The 18,919-nt window shown below is 46.7% G+C and overlaps 1 protein-coding gene across 1 annotated transcript in view; it reads right to left on the reverse strand.

Annotated features, from left to right (window-relative positions):
- The window catches only part of TASOR2 (transcription activation suppressor family member 2), a 2,454,942-nt gene that overhangs the window by 1,561,937 nt on the left and 874,086 nt on the right, over window positions 1–18,919 (reverse strand). Inside the window, exons 12-13 of the mRNA XM_044088824.1 lie at window positions 3,746–3,818; window positions 3,583–3,657 (exon numbers count right to left, since the gene is read on the reverse strand). Of these exons, the coding sequence (XP_043944759.1) occupies window positions 3,583–3,657; window positions 3,746–3,818 (148 nt within the window). The remainder of the gene's footprint in view (window positions 1–3,582; window positions 3,658–3,745; window positions 3,819–18,919) is intronic.

The following is an 18,919-nucleotide window of genomic DNA, read 5'->3' on the forward strand; positions in this document are numbered from 1 at the left end:
CCATCAGAAGGAGATGCTTGGTGGGAGCTGTGAGGAGCCAGTCGTCCAAATATGGAAACACCTGGAATCCTTGTCGTCTCAGGTGAGAAGCTACCACTGCCATGCATTTGGTAAACACCCGGGGGGCAGTGGTGAGACCAAAGGGCAGGGCCCTGAACTGAAAATGACTGGTTCCCAGCCTGAAGCGGAGGAATCTTCTGGAGCGCCTGTTCATTTTTATGTGATAGTACGCATCCTGAAGGTCTATAGAGCACATCCAGTTTCCTTTGCCCAAGAGGGGAAGAATGGATTGCAGCGTGACCATCCGAAATCTTGTTTTCTTGACTGATCTGTTCAAGATACTGAGATCCAAAATTGGTCTCCAGTCCCCTGTTTTCTTTGGAACTAAAAAGAACCTTGAGTAGATTCCGGATCCTTGCTGGTCTGCTGGAACTGGCTGAATTGCTCTTTTTGCAAGCAGTTTTGAAATTTCCAAAACTGCTAGATCCCTTTGAGCGGTGGAACATCTGGAAGGGATTTTTGATTGGTTTGGAATGCGAGAAAGGGGATAGAATAGCCTTCGGAAATGACGGACTGTACCCATTTGTCTTGAGTCAGGGATAGCCAGGCTTCTGGGTACAGTGACAATCTTCCCCCGACTGCCTCCAAAGGTGGGCAGTCGGGCAACACCTCAGGGATGCTGAAAGGGCTTGTCAGAGAAGGCTTCCCGATTGCCCTGGTTCTGCGGACCCCCCCTGCCCCTAGGGCGGCGCCTACCATTGTTATTCCGCCTCTGCCTCTGGCGGGAAACGACTCTGTCGCCAGGCTAAGTCCCTTGAGATTGTTTATGGAACCACATCTTTCCACCTTTCTGGCCTTTGGGGTAAGGCCTAGAAGGAGTAGAAAAATGGACTCCGACGGCAGAAAGGGTCTTGCCATCAGTTTCGCACCTAGTCAAGGTTTCTTTCACTTGAGGACCAAAGAGAGATGATCCATCAAACCGGGAGTTAGTGAAAGACGTCTTGAAGGGGTCCGCAAAATTGCATAGCCGCATCCAGGCATGCCTACGTAAGGCCACACCTGTCCCTGTGGCTCTACTCGCTCCATCAGCCGCGTAAGAAAGAAGACGCATGGAGGAGTTGGTTATGGAGTTAAGGGTAGCCAGCTGCGTGTTCATCTTATCTTGAAAACCCGCAGCTGTAGGGTCCTTTAACATTTCACTCGCTTCCTTGATCAAGTCCCTTTGAAGACGAGTAAAATGGCATAGGTAGTTCAGCGAACGCATGGTAAATGTCGCTGACGAGAACATCCGCTTCCGCATCTGTCCATGGACCTAGATTTCTTGTTAGGTGGATGGACAGGTACTGAAGGATCAGCTAGCTCCTTCTTAGTGGCAGCAGCTACCACCATAGCATCCACAGAAACTCCTTTTGTTAAGAACTGTTTGTCTGCTGGTGCCGTTATGAACTTGGAGGGTCTCCTGGGAGTGGGGTCCACTGAATCAGGAGCCGTCCATGCCTTCTTAGCAACCACCTGCATGAGGGGGTCAAAGGGGGAGGACACCCAGGAGGTGGAAGGGCGAGAGCCAAACGCCTCAAGATACACAGATTCATCCTCCGAAGGGTTGAGGGCTGGCCAATTTCCCCTCTGCTTCAGGATCTCTAGAATGTCTGCAAATGAGACATCTTCAGAAGGGGAACGGGGGGAACCCTCAGAATCATCTAAATCTGTGTCCGACGTGATGGACTCAGGTGAGTCAATGTGTTTCCTCTTACACTTCCTCTTCCGAGGGGCTCTTCTGCCAAATCAGGAGAGGCCTCGGAAGAGGATGAAATCCCCACATGGGGTTCCTGAGGAGCTGACTCTCTGCGGTCCGGGATGAGGGAGTGAGTCGACTTGACCTGAGGCACCGTAGAGGGAGGGGCGGACGGAGCAGACTGTGGAGTAGAGCCAGGCTCTAACACACTCCGCATGACCTCGAATGCACCCCTGTCAGGCAAAGCCAGAGGTCCCCGCTCCGAGAAGCTAAGAACCTCCCTCGGCACCGACAGTGATGGCTCCGAGGCCGATGTCGGAGCCGAATTTACCAGCGCCGAAGCACCGAGAGGGAGAGGGGGGTCGGACAAGGGTCCGATGCCACTCACCCCCTCGGAGCTGACGAGGGAAGTCCGGCGCCGAGATTCTTCCAATGAAGAAATCGGAGCCGACGATGGAGCCGAAGACAATTGTATCGGCTCCGACGCTATCACAGTCTCGGTTCCGACGCGACCCGGCTCCGAGCTCAAGAGAGTCGAAGGAGGAATATATTGATGGACTGGGGCATGCATCGACTGATGAGTCGGGCTCTGAAGCATCTGGGCCAGTGCCTCGGACTTAAGAAGTCGACTCACTACCCTCTGAAGGTCATGATCCGACAGCCTCGATGACCTAGAGGAGTGAGATCTTTGGCCCGCTCAGACAGCAGGGGAGATCCTGGAGCCAAATAAACGGAGCCAAGGGATGGTGAGCTGGACCTTTTCCTAGTTGTCGGCTCCGAAGATCTGGTCGGAGCCGACACGGGAATTTTAATACCTCGGCTCCAGCCGGAGCCGAGGAACCACAGAAACTGTGGACTGAGACTCATCGGCTCCAGCCGGAGCCGATGTAGGCAGAGGTTTAGAAACCTTAGGTCTCGGCTCAGTTGTCGGAGCCGAAGACCTAGATGCCTTAGAGGGCTTCCCTGTAGATACAGAAAGGGAATCCTCTGGCTTGAGTAAGCCCTTAAAATTAATTTATTTTTCTTTCCTGCAGGACCCTGGGGCTGAAGCCATGGCACACAGCACAGGAGTCCTGCAGGTGCAAAGGTCCCAGACAGTAGACACAAGAAGTGTGAGCGTCTGTCAGAGACATTTTCTGACAGCACGCATCACACTTCTTGAATCCGGAGACCTTTGCTTCCTTAGACATTTCTAAAGGTGTAATCACACACACAGACAAACACACTAATTACACCCTGTCAAGTTTAAATTATAATAAACCACTAACTAGGTTTTTAAAACAAGAAATAACACACACACTCCACTAGGGAAAGAGAAAAGGCCTGTAGGCCCAAGGGAAGAACTTAAAGTTCTTGAGGGAAAAAAACGGGAATTTTTTTAGAAGGGGATAAAAATTTCTCTAAACTAAGGGAAATAAGTAAAAATATTAAAATTAAAGGGGTTTTACTAGACTAACTTACACAAGAAAAGTCACTTACCAAGAACCGGTAGAAAACCAACACCTCGATAGCTGTAGCGGCAAACGAGATCTGAGGTAACTCTCGCCTAGCATTGTGGGATATAAGGGGAGCCTCGAGCCGGTGGAACCAACTCTCGAGCTTTTACAGTGGCCGAGTCGGAGCCGAGGTCGGCTCCGAACCCATCCAGCAAGAATGAAGGCGAGATAGACAACTTAACATAATAATTTAAATGGAGAATGAAATAAAACGTAACAAAACTGGAAATTCATCACTCTGGAACTATTCAGAACAAAGGTCATTGAGCGCATCATATGTGCCACTTAAGTTTTTTTTTTTCTTTAGAAACACATAATTTTCCCATTTCTAAAAAGAAAAACAAGTCTTACCTGTCATACAAACACGTCTAGATGAAGGAAATATAAACAGAGCATGTAAACTGGCAGGCATATCCAAGTCATAGTCTGCAGAAATGGAGAAAGACAATATCTGTTTTAAATCATAATCATAACACAGTACATTTTAATATAAACAAGTTAACTAGTCTCGTACCTTTAATGGACTTCAGGGCAGAAGATGGCACAATGAGAAGGAATCCCCGATCAGGTAAAGAAATTACGAAAGCCTGGAAAAATGCAAGCAACATCAATGAGAACAACGAAACACTTAAAAATTATTAGGAAACTTTTCAATTTAGAACTGCAACCAAGTTCTTCTATGTTAAATGTTAACTCCAAATACCAGGAGTTTAAAAAAAAAACGTACACCACTAACATATATCTGAGTTACAAATTACTGATGCAGTGTTGTTCCTTATCCATGCAATTTACTGAAGGCAGACATCCATCCTTTGGTCTGACTTCCAAAGCTTTCACAGATGGCGGTTTGCTGAAGGCAGATATCCAGCCTTCCGGTCTGACTTCCAGGGGTTTCAGAGTTTTCCCCCCTGAAGTGCAGCTTCTCTTTGCTCATCATCATACTGATATGGATTATAAGGTGGAGAAGCTTGCACTGCTAACCAGTTCTTTCTGGTGGAAAAGTATCCACAAGTACACCTTGACTTGGGGTGCAGCTAGGGCCCCCCCCCCCACCTTTGGCCTACTGAGTCAGAAGATGTTTTCCTTAACATCCCATATTTTTCACACACAGAAATACAGTAACACTGACTTGGATCTCCACCGCTAACAAAAAAGGAAAGATTACTGCACAACAAGAGGCCCACATTCTCTTGGTTACACAGCAAGGGTAGGCATAACAGCCCACAGTCGCTCAGGAACATAGCAAGTGTAGGCAAAAGAACCCAAAGTCCCCTGGGCGGCACAAGAGTTAGGACTGTGGGATCTTCTATTACTGAGATGATCTCCTACTTAAAAATATACCAATAACATGAGCTGCACACCTAACAGTACTATACTCATCACAGTGGTCACTGCTACAGTTATATACCTTACCCATGTGAAGGCTGCTAAATCAGCAGCAAGGAAATTTCATGAGTGGTTATACCATCTGTTACAGGAAGGCAGAGGCAAACTTCTGTCTGCTCTAGGACCAGCTGCTCAATCTGTATTACTCAGAAAAAGTATGTATGACTGCCCAGGTAGCTTCCTCACAAATGCTCTGACAAATATGTTTTAAAGACATTAGCTGCAATGACTGCTGCCCTGGTAGAGAATGCCCCCTATCCCCTCCAAAAGCCAATTCGACATCCCCAATACTTATCCCGCACCTCACTTCTCAGTAGATCAAGTCTTAAAGACCCTATCGAAGGCAAAGAAAGTACAGTTGTGTACACGTACCATAAATGTAAGTGTTCGAGTGTATTCACTGTTGCAGTCATCACACTTGGGTTATCTGCTTGCAGGAAGCCCTCAGTCTGTCCGAATACCAGAGTCCTGGGATTTCTGCGCCGGATGCTGTCACTTCTTCCATGATGTCAAGTCTTCAGGTTATAAAACATGCAGCCAACGCCATTATATCAGTTGTTCTTGCCCCAGATGTCAGGAGCCCCCAAAACAGGAAGCAATTGCATGGCATGAAACACCCCCAGTAAAAAGTAAATACCATTGTTATAAGATATGGCCAAAAAAAAAAAGATAGGTGGAAGGTACAGAGAAGTCAGGGGGCTGGAGGGAAGGTTGATTCCCAAAGCTGAGGAAGGGTGGAGGCAGTCAAGAAGTATTAGGCCTGGCTAGCAGGCCTTGTAAGACTGCTGTGGCAAATCCAGCTCTGGATTTAGAAAAGAAAGTAAGTGGTAATGCTTGGTGAAGGTGTGTACAGAACTCCTGGTTGCAGCTTCCAGGATGTCCCCGGTAGGGACTCCCCTGAGAAATGTTGTAGAGGTTGAGGTAGCCCTAGTGGAATGAGATCTGATCCCCTGTGGGGTAGGTTTTTCAAGGTGTTTGTAGCAGAAATAGATGCAGTGTGCTATCCATTTAGAAATGGTTTGGTTTGAAATGGCCTTGCCCTCTGTCCCTGTAGCAAATATGACTAGCAGCTGGTTAGATTTTCTGAAAGGTTTAGTCCTGTCCAGGTAGAACCTAAGCTGCCTGTGCACGTCCAGGCAGTGCAGGATCCTTTCCCCTTTATTCTGAGGATTAGGGAAACAGGTTGGCAAATAAATGGATTGGTTTAAAGCCAGAATAGATACCACCTTGGGCATAAATGATGGGTTAGTCCTGAGGGAAAAGTACAGTTGTGTACACTTACCATAAATGTAGATGCTTGAGTATATTCACTGTTGCAGTCATCACATTTGGGTTATCTGCCTGCAGGTAAGCCCTCAGCTGGCCTGAATACCAGAGTCTTGGGATTTCTGCGTCGGATGCTGTCACTTCTTCTATGTTGTCAGGTTGTCAGGGGTATGAAACATGCAGCCAATGCTATTATATCAGTTTTTCTTGCCCCAGATGTCAGGTGCCCCCAAAATAGGAAGCAATTATATGGTGTGGAAAACCCTCAGCAAAGAGCAAATACACATAGTATAAGATAGGCCAAACCAAAAAGGATAGGTGAAAGCAAAGACAATCAGGGGGCTGGAGGGAGGGTAACCAGGACTGCAACAGTGAATACACTCGAACATCTACATTTATGGTAAGTGTACACAACTGTACTATGTTCTTCGTGTTTCACTGTTGCAGTCATCACATTTGGGTTGACTCCCAAAGCTAAGAAAGGGTGGAGGTAGATTAAGAAGCATTAGGCCTGGCAGTCAGACCCTGTAAGACTGCTGTGGCAAATCCGGCTCTGGGTTTAGAAAAGATAGGCAAGTGGTAATGCTTGGTGAAAGTGTGTACAGAGCTCCAGGTTGCAGCTTCCAGGATGTCCCCGGTAGGGACTCCTCTGAGAAATGCAGTAGAGGTAGATGTAGCCCTAGTGGAATGTGCTCTTACCCCCTGTGGGGTAGGTTTTCCATGGTGCTTGTAGCAGAAATGGATGCAGTGCACTATCCATTTAGATATGGTTTGCTTGGAAATGGCCTTCCCCTCTGCCCCCGCAGCAAAGCTGACTAACAGCTGGTCAGATTTTCTGAAAGGCTTAGTCCCGTCCAAATAAAATCTAAGCTATCTGTGCACGTCTAGAAAATGCAGTATCCTTACCCCTTTATTTTGAGGATTGGGGGAAAAAGTACGCAAATTAATGGGCTGGTTTAAAGCCACACTAGACACCACCTTGGGCATAAAAGATGGGTTAGTCCTGAGGGAAACCCTGCCCGCATGGAAGATAATGAAGGGTTCCACTGCCATAAGGGCCTGCAGTTCAGACACTCTTTTTGCTGAAGTGATGGCTAGAAGTAATGCTGTTTTCCATGAAAGGAATTTAAACTCTGCTGTAGCAGCCGGTCCAAAGGGGGGAAGTGTAAGTTTTTCCGTCACAAAGTTAAGGTCCCAGGCTGGAGTGGGAGCTCTCCTGAGGGGTCTTAAAATTTTGGCCCCTCTATGGAACTGTTTTACCAGAGGATGAGAGAAGAGGGGTGGCTCAGTATTATAATGAGCTGAGATGGCAGAGGCATGAATCTTAATTGAAGAGAAGGACAGGCTCTTGTGGAGCATTTCTGTTAAGTAATCTAGTATAAGAGGTAAGCTGGGCAAAGTTGTGCCCATCCCTTCAGACTGGCTCCAGGAACAGTATCTTTTCCACTTTTTTGAATAGGATTTTCTAGTACTACGCCTCCTTGCCTCAAGAATGACATCCAGCACCTGCTTACTGAGGGCTGATAGAGGTGAGTTCAGGGGATTAGCCAGGCTGCAAGGTGCAGGGTCTGAAGTGGAGGGTGCAGAATTTGGCCCCCCTGCTGGGACAGCAGGGAAGGGGTCTGAGGCAAGTGCCATGGTTGTAGCACTGTCAGACTGTGCAAAGGAGGATACCAGTGCTGGCGTGGCCAGTCTGGTGCAATCAGGATTGTCCTTGGCTTGTCCTGTTTGATCTTTAGTAGAACCTTCAAGAAGAGAGGCAGAGGGGGAAAGCACTGACTGAGAGCCTTTCCCAGGAAAAGGACAGGGCATCCACCTTCCAAGCTTGGCTGTGGGGATTTCTGGTGCAGTATTTGTTCAACTGATAGTTTTGAGAGGAAGCAAACAGGTCCACCTTTGATGTCCCCCATGTGCTCCCCAAGAGCTTGAATAATTTGGATTCCGGTTTCCATTTGTGTGGGTCCATGAGATGTGTGCTGAAGTCATCTGCCAGTGAATTTAGTTTGCCTGTCAGGAACTGAGCTTGTAGGTGCACATGGTTGCTCAAGGCTGTGTTCCACAGAGCCATGGCTAGTCTGAAGAGTGGGTAGGAATGCGTTCCCCCCTGCTTGTTTATGTACCACATAACTGTGGTATTGTCCGTCTTTACCAATAGTTGCCCTGGAAGAATAAGGCCTTGGAAGGCTGTCAGAGCATTCTGTACAGCTAACATTTCTTTTTGATTGATATGCAGGTGCATCTGCTTTGGGTTCCATTTGCCCTGAATGCACTGCCCTGCCATGTGAGCCCCCCAAGCATAGTCTGATGCATCTGTGGTTAGGGTTTGGGCGGCAGGGGGTTGAGTTAAAAAATTCCCTTACTGTGGTTGCAGGCCTCTGCCCACCAAAGGAATTTTGCCCTTAGACACGGAATGATAGGAATTATTGTTTCCAGGTCCAGAGAATGTTGACACCATAGAAGTTTTAGATACCACTCTCATATGTAATCTTGCATACGGAATTAACAAAATGCAAGAGGCCATGAACCCCAGAGCTTGCAATATTTTCCTTGCAAATAGCTGTTTTTTTTGTGGCCAGTAGGTTGAAGTAAGTTGTCAAATAAATATGTTTCTCTGGAGTGAGGAATACCATCTGGGAAGTTGTGTTCAAGCTTGCTCACAGGAATACAATCTGTTGACAGGGCGCTAGGTGTGATTTATTTTCGTTGATGGTGTACCCCAGTGAAGTTAGAAGTATCTTTACAAATGCCAGGTGCTGTAGTAGCAAGTCCTGACATTCCTCCTGAATGAGGCAGTTGTCCAAGTATGGGAAAATCTGAATACTTCCCTTCCTGCAAAAAGCAATGGCTGGAGCTAGGCACTTTGTGAATACTCTGGGCGCAGTAGATAAGCCAAAGGGAAGTGCAGAGAACTGATGGTGCATAAAGCCTGCCCTGAAGCGAAGGTATTTCCTGCAAGATTCCCTTATAGGGATGTGCAGGTAAGCTTCTTTTAAGTCTAGGGTTGCCAGCCAGAGATTCGTGGCTAGCATAGGAAGCAGCTGTTGGAGAGTTAGCATTCTGAATTTTGGAACCACCAGAAAGGTGTTGCGAATAGATAAATCCAGGATAGTATGCCAGGAGTTTTCTTTTCTGGGAATCAGGAACAGTCTTGAATAAAAGCCTTGTCCCCTTTGTTCTGCTGGGACAGGTTGAATAGCTTTGATGCTGAGGAGAGAAAGTACTTGCTCTTGGGCCTCCGCCCACTGGTTTAGGGGGAGGTCTGGCCATCTACTTGGGGTTGGGAGTCAGTGGAAGTGGAATCTGTATCCTTGGGAAACAATGTTTAAAACCCATTTGTCTTGGACAATGCATTCACAGTTTTTTGCATGCAGGCCGAGTTTTCCTCTTAAAGGTGCAAACAGAATAAGCAACTAAAATGCTACAACAACAAGCTTTTATTTAGGCAAAAAAGTTAAGTTCTATCCTTTGTACTGACCGTGGGTATGTGTCGACCTGTAAAATCTGATGTTTGTCCCAAAAATGTCCCACTTTGGCCATTTGAAAAGGTGGCAAGCATGCAGAGTAGCAGAGGTGTATACCTTCTTACCCCATCTGTCTAAAGCCCTAGAATCCCTGTCAAAAGCGGTAGGATTGATTCTTGGCTGTAGTAGCCTTAATACCATTTGGTCCTTGGGAAATGGTCTTTGGATCCGCAGTAGGATTCTTGAAAAGGAATTTGAGAGAGTCAGGTACTGTATAGTACTTGTCAGGTTTCCTGGGAGCTGGAGGCAAAGTATCCGGGGTAAGGCTGGATTCCAAGAAAACATCATCCACAATCTCCAGAACAGGAGGGATAGCTAGAGGCCTGTGCTGAGGCAGGTTTAAAAATTCCCTGAGTGTCTTTTTAGACTGAGAGTAGTCCTTGCTTTCCCACCGAAAATGCTTCCTAAGGGTATGCAGGGTTTCTCCAAATGAAAAATCTTCTGGAGGGGAAACAGAGGGAATGGAATCCCCTCCATCAGAATCCTCAAAGGTAGATAAGGGTATGTCTTGATAGTCAGAAGGAACAGAGATAGATTCTTGAAAGAATCAGAAAGAAAATCAGTTCTAGGTCTCTCTGAGGGGGAAGGCTGGCTTCCCCCTAATTAAGGTAATAAGGTCTTCAGCCATTCTAATAATTTGTTTTTGAGGCCTGTGGGCCTGAGAATGCACTTTGGCGGTCGGTTTCCTAGAAGTAATGTGAACTTTGGGCTTAAGAAATTCAGTATTTCTGGCTTGAAACAAAGTCATTGGTTTAATATGAAAATCGGTAGGCCTGAATACACACTTGGAAGCCGGTGCCTGCACAGCGTTTCCGGAACAATCGAAGGTAGAGACACCTGCAGGTTTCATAGTTGAAGAAGCATCTCGCAGCATACCAGACTCCGAATGGGTCTCAGTAGATGCCTGCAAATCAGAAGAAGTGGCTATCAGGGACTGCGAAGGAGCCTGAGTACCGGCGGACTGGTGACTAGCTTAATGGTAGCGTCAGCGGCAGTTTTGGACCTATGCAGACTCTGTCTTTATCCTTACGTTTTTACGGTAGATCGGTAGTTGGATGGCTTACCGATGCCATTTTGAAGTACGGAGATCAAGAGCGAAAGTATTTAGCTACAACAATTGCCAGGTTGATGGATAGTTTGGGCACTGAACAGAGCACAAAACCAACAGCGAGGGACATCGTGGTCTGGGCCTAAACAGGTGACGCAGTAAGAATGAAAATCTCTATGAGGTATTTGCTTTCCACAGGCAAGACAATTATTCTTTTTTTCTGTCATCGGTTAGAGCAAGAAAAAAGGATCTCCAACGGGGTACTTATCTTTAAGAAGACTTCAGGTCTGAAACTCGAAAACTAAAATTTCAGGAGTCGGCTGACTGGCACTTGCGAACTGCTTCTGCTTCGGGTACCGCACGGCAAGAAACACTGATGTAATGGCGTCGGCTGCATGTTTTATACCTCTGACAACCTGACGTCATGGAAGAAGCGACAGCATCCAACGCAGAAATCCCAAGACTCTGGTATTCAGGCCGGCTGAGGGCTACCTGCAGGCAGATAATCCATATGTGATGACTGCAACACTGAAACACAAAGAAAGTACAGTTTTGTACCTACCATAAATGTAGATGTCCGAACTGGATAGCATCTGCAGTCATAACAACTGGGTTGTCCTGTCGTCAGGCAGCCCTTCAGTCGGCCGGATTCCAAAGTCCGGGTCCGGCTTCGGCTGATGTCGCACTCCACCCGACGTCATCTCTGTTGGTCTTCGGGTATAAAAGCATCAGCCGACGCCATTTTCCTCAGTGTTTCTTGCCCCAGATGCCAGAAGCCCTCTTGCAGGCTAAAATTTGGATAGATGCCAATGTTTCCAAATAGATAGAGGTAAACACAACAATAAGCATGTATGTACATATATACAAACAAATACACCATAAAGACTCCCCAACAGCTAGCTATTAGGAGGGTAAACACCCTAGGAGTACCACAGAGGGAAGGAGGGAGGGTAATCCTGACTGCAGATGCTATCCAGTTCGGACATCTACATTTATGGTAGGTACAAAACTGTACTATGTCCTTCATGGATGCATCTGCAGTCATAACAACTGGGTAGAATACCATAGCCAACTAGGGAGGAGGATAAAAGTAGATTATGGTGTGTTTAGGATCCCTTGCAGTACAGCAGTGGCAAACCCTGCTCGGGATCTGGAATATAGAGGCAAATTATAATGCTTGGCAAATGTATGCACGGAGGTCCAAGTAGCCGCCTCAATAATGTCTTTGGTTGCCACTCCTTGTAAGAAGGCTGTGGTAGTGGCTGTTGCCCTTGTAGAATGAGGTCTTATGTTCTGTGGAATTGGTTTTCCATGGAAGGAGTAACAGAATCGTATGCAATTTCCTATCCATTTGGAGATTGTCTGTTTGGAAATAGCTTTTCCTTCCCTTCCTGTTGCATAGGCTACAAAAGTTGGTCAGTCTTTCTGCTATTTTTGTTCTGTCCAAGTAGTAGCGTAGCTGTCTATGTACATCCAAGGTATGCAGTATTCTTTCCCTCTGTTTTGTGGGTTGGGAAAGAAGGTAGGTAGGTGGATTGCCTGGTTTAAAGACACTCTGGATACCACCTTGGGCATAAATGTAGGATTAGTCCTCATGGACACTCTATCTTGGTGGAAGATTAGGAAGGGTTGCACTGCCATTAAGGCCTGTAGTTCTGAAACCCTCCTTGCTGAAGTAATTGCCAGTAGGAAAGCAGTTTTCCATGACAGGTGTTGTAGGTCTGCTGTTGCTGCTGGTTCAAAGGGTGATAGTGTCAATTTTTCTAGCACAAAGTTCAAATCCCAAGCTGGTAATGGTGGTTTCCTTGGAGGTTTTACATTCTTGATTCCTCTGAGGAACTGCCTGAGCAACGGGTGCGAAAAAACAGGTGGATCAAAGCTGTATTCTGCTGAAATAGCTGATGCATGTATCTTGATGGAGGAGTAGGACAGGCCTGAATGAAGAAGTTCGCCAGATACTCCAGAATGTTAGGCATATCTATGTTTGACACATCTTTTCCTCTTTCTGTACTCCAAATGACAAACCTTTTCCATTTTCCAGCATAGTTCCTTCTTGTTGAAGGTCTGCGTGCTTCAAGAATAATGTCTTTTACTCTTTGGGAAAGTTCTGGATTAGCTGCTGCTATGTGATGTTCCATGCAGTTAGTTGCAACGCTTTTAGGTTTGGATGTATGATGCTGTAGTTGTTCTGAGTTAACATCAAAGGCATCAGGGTATTGGCCACATATTGTTCGAGACATGCTACTCAGTAGTGGGTACCAGTGTTGTCTTGGCCAGTTCGGAGCTATCAGGATTATCCTTGGACGTTCTTCCTTGATTTTCAGTAGTACCTTGTGTATCAAAGGAAGAGGTGGGAATGCATATGCTGTTAGGCCTTTCCAGTTGAAGGAGAGCGAATCCACTTTCCATGCTAGTGGGTGGAATGTCCTTGTGCAGAATTTTTGAGCTGGTGATTGAGAGGTGATGCGAATAGGTCTATCTGTGGCATTCCCCATTTCTTTGAGATGGTCTTGAAGATGTCCGGGTGCAGCTTCCATTCGTGGGCATCCGGTGGTTCTGCTTAATATGTCTGCTAGAGTATTGTCTTTCCCGGTACAAATATTGCCTGTAACTGGATGTTGTAGCTGAGTGCCAGGGTCCACAGCTCCAAGGTCATTCTGCATAGGGGTATGAATGAGTGCCTCCCTGTTTGTTGATGTACCACATGACTGTGGTGTTGTCTGTCCTTATCATCAACTGGCCCTCCTTGAGAAATGGTTTGAACTTTTGGATTGCCAGTTTTACTGCCAGCATTTCTTTTAGGTTGATGTGCAGGTGAAGTTGATCCTGTGTCCACAATCCTTGCACGCATTTGTCCAGCATGTGGGCCCCCATCCTAGGTCTGAAGCGTCTGTTGTGATGGTCTGGCTTGCTTGACATCTGCGAAAGGGTAGGCCTGGGTTTGACTGGCATGCCTGAGCCCACCATAGGAACTCCTGTTTTAAGCATGGAATTAGTGGGATTTCTGTTTCTAGACTGTGTCTGTGTTGGGACCATAAATTCTTTAGGTACCACTGTAGTTTTCTCATATGTAGTCTGGCAAATGGAACCAAGATTATGCATGATGCCATGAAGCCCAAGGCCTGCAGTACTTTTCTTGCTGTTAACTTGTTCAGTTTTGTTAGTGCCAAGAAGTAAAGAGGAAGTTCTTTTTGTTTTTCTGTAGTCAGGAATGCCATTTGTTTTACTGTGTCCAATTCCGCGCCCAAGAATGTCCTTGTTTGGGATGGTATCAGCCTTGACTTTTGTAAATTGACTGTGTATCCCAGTGCTTGTAGCAAGTAAATGACCCTTTGTAAATCTGTTGTCAGCTTGCTTTTGTTGTCCCCTGTAGCAGGCAGCCGTCCAGGCAAGCGTAAATTTGAATTCCCTGTAGTCTGCAATGGCGATTACTGATGCCAGGCATTTTGTGAATACTCTGGGCAGTAGATAAGCCAAAGGGCAATGCTGAGAATTGATAGTGCTCTGATCCTGCAAGAAATCTGAGGTATCTTCTGCAGATTGGTCGAATGGGGACGTGCAGGTATGCCTCCTTGAGATCTAGAGTTACCAGCCAAGACTCCTTGCCCAGCATGGGAAGAAGCTGCTGTAGGGTCAGCATTTTGAATTTTGGGACAATGATGTATGTATTTAAGGTGGACAGGTCGAGAATTGGTCTCCAACTTTTTTCCTTTCTTGGAACTAGGAATAGTCTGGAATAGAACCCCTTTCCTTGCTCTGCTGTTGGCACTCTTTCCACAGCTCTCATGTTTGCTAACTCCATTATCTGGCGTAGAGCCTCTGTTTTTGATTTGGAGGTAGATTTGGCATTCCTCTTTGACTGGTAAAGTGTGGAAGTGAAACCGGTAACCTTGATCTATGGTTTGTAAAATCCACTTGTCTTTTGTTATGCAGTGCCAGTTCCTTGAAAATAAGGTTAACTTTCCGCCTAGAGGAGCTGCTATTTGTTCCCTGGTAGGCGGATTTAGGGTTAAGTCACTGTGGTTGTGCTGATGTAGTGGCAGCGGCTGTGTCTGTGCCTCTGTTGTTACCTTGCCACTGTCGTCCTCTGTAGGCACCTCCTCTGGATTGGTTTCTGCCTCTGGAACGCCTATTCCTGCCCCTTTGAAATTTTGTGGAGTCAGGAAAGGACCAATTTTTGGCAGGCCAGTTCCTGCTAAACCTTGGGGCTCGAACCTGCAAGAAATCTTTAACAGTTTGAACAGATTTTGCCTTTTCTTCCATTTTCTTCATAACCTGCTGGGCAGGTGTACCAAACAAACTTGTCTTGTCCATAGGAGCATCTAGCAGCTTAGCTTTAACATGATCCGGTAAAGCTTGTTCCTTTAGCCATGCATGCCTTCTTATCACTGTGCCTGTCATGGCTGATCTAAATGAAGCCTCCAGTGCATCATAGCCACATTTTAAGGAATGGTTGCTAACCTGTTGTATGTTATTTACCATCTCTAATACATATTTCTTATCAAGAGATTCATCAGTGGTTAGTTTTTAGTTAACTGATCAAGCATAAACTCTTGGTATTGTATCATGTGAAACTGACAGTTTAAAGCTCTAGCTGAGAGAGTAGCTGAAGTGTAGACCTTTTACCCCATCTGTCTAATGACCTTGCTTCCCTTTCAGAAGGAGTAGGGTTTTTAGCTATGGTCATGCTACTGCCTTGGGACCCTGGGATATAGTTTCTGGGTCTGCAAGTGGGGCCTTGTAAAGGTGGTGATGAGTATCTGGCACCCTGTAAAATCTGTCTGGTTTGGCAGGGGCTGGGGAAAAGAATCTGGAGCGGAGCAAACATCATTGAAAGCATCATCCACCACAGAGAGAACAGGTGGTATAGCTAAGGGCCTGTGCTGTGGGAGGTGCAGAAAGGTCCTAAGTCTTTTCTGGAGTCTGAAAAATCCTGTTGCTGCCATTGGAACTGTTCTCGCATGGCATGCAAGGTTTCCCCAAAGGAGAATTCTTCTGGTGGGGAAGCAGCTGGAATGGATTCTTCAGCATCAGAATCTTCAAAATTGGAGAAGGGAGCCTCTGGCTGGTCAGTTATGTCTGATTCATCAGCAGATTCATCAGAGGACACTGGCTCAGGGGCTCTGCCCTAGGTCTCTTCTCTGGGGGCTGAGAGGCCCTATCTGGGTGAGATTGAGATCCTCTGATTAAAGAAATTAAATCTTCTACCAAAGTAAGCATTTGGGAACTAGAAGAGGGCCTGGATGTGGGGGATTTAACAGGCACTGTTTTAGTAGTCTTGGCTGCTTTAGCCCTGGCGAAGGCCTTAATGGACATGGCTGCTGGAGGCCTAGCAGCACCACGTGCTGGGGTAGAGACATCCAAGGGATGGTGTCTGATAAGTCAACCACCGTAGTGGGTAAAATTTCTGAGGTCGATTCAAGAGTTGTAGCAGGGGCCTCAGTTGTAGGAATAGGTTCAGCTGTACTTAGATCAGTTTTCTCGGTTTCGCCGAAACCGAGACACTCGCGATTTGCTTAACCATGGTTTCGCCGAAACCGCGGACCGCGAGTGTCGGTCTTTATCTTTGCGTTTTGGTAGATTGGGTAGTCGGAGGATCCGGCGGCATAATGTACGCAAAATCAGAACCGAAAAACTGTTCTGCAAACTCCGACCGACGCCTAAGCGTTGTCGGTTGAAAGAAGCACAGGCGAACAGGCTGCTACGTCGTGGGCTGGGCCTAAACAAGGCAGACAGTAAGAGTGGAAATCTTTATGAGGTATTTGTTTCCCACAGGTTAAACAATTGTTAACTTTTTCTGACATCGGCTGAGGCAAGAAAGAGTCCCCAACGGGGTACTTAGCTTTAGAAGTCTTCGAAGTAGTATTCGGTAGAAGTAATCTCTGGATCCGACCGACCGGCACTTGCGAACAGCTTCTGCTTCCGCGCCACGGCAAGAAAGACTGAGGAAAATGGCGTCGGCTGATGCTTTTATACCCGAAGACCAACAGAGATGACGTCGGGTGGAGTGCGACATCAGCCGAAGCCGGACCCGGACTTTGGAATCCGGCCGACTGAAGGGCTGCCTGACGACAGGACAACCCAGTTGTTATGACTGCATCCATGAAGGACATCATCCCTGTCCACATGGAGGACAATGAAGGGTTCCATGGCCATAAGGGCCTGCAATTCAGACACTCTTCTTGCTGAAATGATGGCTAGAAGTAAGGCTGTTTTCCAAGAGAGGAATTTTAACTCTGCTGTAGCCGCAGATTCAAAGGGAGTAAGAGTGAGCTTCTCCAGTACAAAGTTAAGGTCCCAGGCTGGAGTGGGAGCTCTCCTGGGGGCGTCTTAAACTTTGGGCATCTCTCAGGAACTGTTTGACCAGAGGGTGAAAGAACAGGAGTGGCTCAGTACTGCAATGAGCTAAGATGGCAGAGGCAAGAATCTTAACTGAAGAGAAGGATAGGCCTTTGTGGAGCAGTTGTGTTAGATAATTTAGTATTTGAGGTAAGCTGGGCACGGTTGTGTCCATGCCCCGAGACTGGCTTCAAGAACAGTATAATTTTATACTTTTCTGAATAGGATTTCCTAGTACTAGGCCTCCTGGCCTCAAGATGGCATCCAGCACCTGTTTATGAGGGTTGCTGGTGATGTGTTCAGGGAATGAGCCAGGCTGCTAGATTCAGGGTTTGAAGCTGAGGATGCAACATCTGGCCCTTCTGCTGGGACAGCAGGGAAGGGGTCTGAGGCAGGTGTCATGGTGGCACTACTGTCAGACTGTGCAAAAGTGGGTACCAGTGCTGGCGTGGCCAGTCTGGTGCAATCAGGATTGTCCTTGACTTGTCCTGTCTGATCTTTAGTAGAACCTTCGAGAGGAGGGGCAGAGGGGGAAAGGCATAGATTGAGAAGTTTTTCTATGTAAAGGACAGGGCATCCACTTTCCATGCTTGGCTGTGGGGAGTTCTGGTGCAATATTTGCTTGACTGATAGTTCTGCGAGGAAGCAAAGAGGCCGACCTCTGGTGCCCCCCACCTGTGGATCAGAAGCTTGAATGAGTTGGGTTCCAGTTTCCACTCGCGTGGGTCCATTGTATTTCTGCTTAAGTCGTCTGCTAGTGAATTTAGTTTGCCTGGCAGGAATTGAGCATACAGGTGCACTTGATTGCTCATAGCTGTGTTCCACAGGGCCATGACTAACCTGCAGAGTTGGTCGGAATGGGTTCCCCCCTGCTTGTTTATATACCGCATAAAGTGCTGTTGTGTACACTTACCATAAATGTATATGTCTGAGTATACTCACTGTTGCAGCATCACATTTGGGTTATCTGCTTGCAGTAGCCCTCAGTTGGCCTGATTATCAAAGTCTTATGTCCTGCGTCGGTTGCTGTCTTATCTTCCATGCTGTCATGTAGTCAGGGGTATACGGCACGCAGCCGATGCCATTACATAAGTTTTTCTTGCCCCAGATGTTAAAAGCCCCCATAATGGGAAGCAATTATATACAAGGTTACACCTCCAACAAAAAAGCAAATACACCAAAAAGCTTTAAGCATAGTAAACAAGAATAGAGGTATAGTCAATAGAAGTCAGGGAGCTGTAGGGAGGGTAACCAGGATTGCAACAGTGAATACACTTAAACATCTACATTTATGGTAAGTGTACACAACTGTACTATGTTATTCGTGTTTCACTGTTGCAGTCATCACCTTTGGGTAGATTCCCAAAGCTAAGGATGGGAGCAGGTAATTAGATAGCATTTGGACCAGCTATAAGGCCCTGCAAGACTGCAGTGGCAAATCCAGCTCTGGATTTAGAAAAAATTGGGAAGTGGTAATGCCTGGTGAAGGTATTTACAGAACTCCAGGCTGCAGCTTCTAGGATGTCCTGGTAGGGACACCTCTGAGAAAGGCTGTAGAGAAAGATGCAGCCCTGGTTGAATGTGGTCTTATCCCCAGTGGGGTAGGTTTTCCATGATGCTTATAGCAGAAATGAATGCAATGGCCTATCCACTTAGAAATTGTTTGCTTTGAAATGGCCTCCCCCCTCTGCCCTTGCAGCAAATGCAACCAGCAGTTATTCAGATTTCCTGAGAGGCTTAGTCCTGTCCAAGTAAAATCTAAGTTGTCTGTGCACATCAAAGGAGTGCAGTATTCGTTTCCCTTTGTTCTGTGGATTAGAAAAAAAAGGTTGGCAGATGAATGGACTGATCAAGGGCCATACTGGTTACCACCTTGGGCATGAAGGAGGGATTGGTCATAAGGGACACCCTGTCAGCCTGAAAGATGATGAAAGGCTCCACTGCCATGATGGCCTGTAATTCAGACACCCTTCTTGCTGGTGATGGCAAGAAGGAAGGCTGTTTTCCAAGAAAGGAATTTCAACTCTGCATTTGCAGCTGGCTCAAAGGGAGGTAGGGTGAGCTTTTCCAATACAAAGTTAAGGTCCCAGGCTGGAGTGGGAGCTCTCATTGGGGGGTTTTAAATTAG

Source organism: Protopterus annectens, chromosome 11.part0, assembly GCF_019279795.1.
Source record: "Protopterus annectens isolate FY-2018-M chromosome 11.part0, PAN1.0, whole genome shotgun sequence".
NCBI classification, from domain to species: domain Eukaryota; kingdom Metazoa; phylum Chordata; order Ceratodontiformes; family Protopteridae; genus Protopterus; species Protopterus annectens.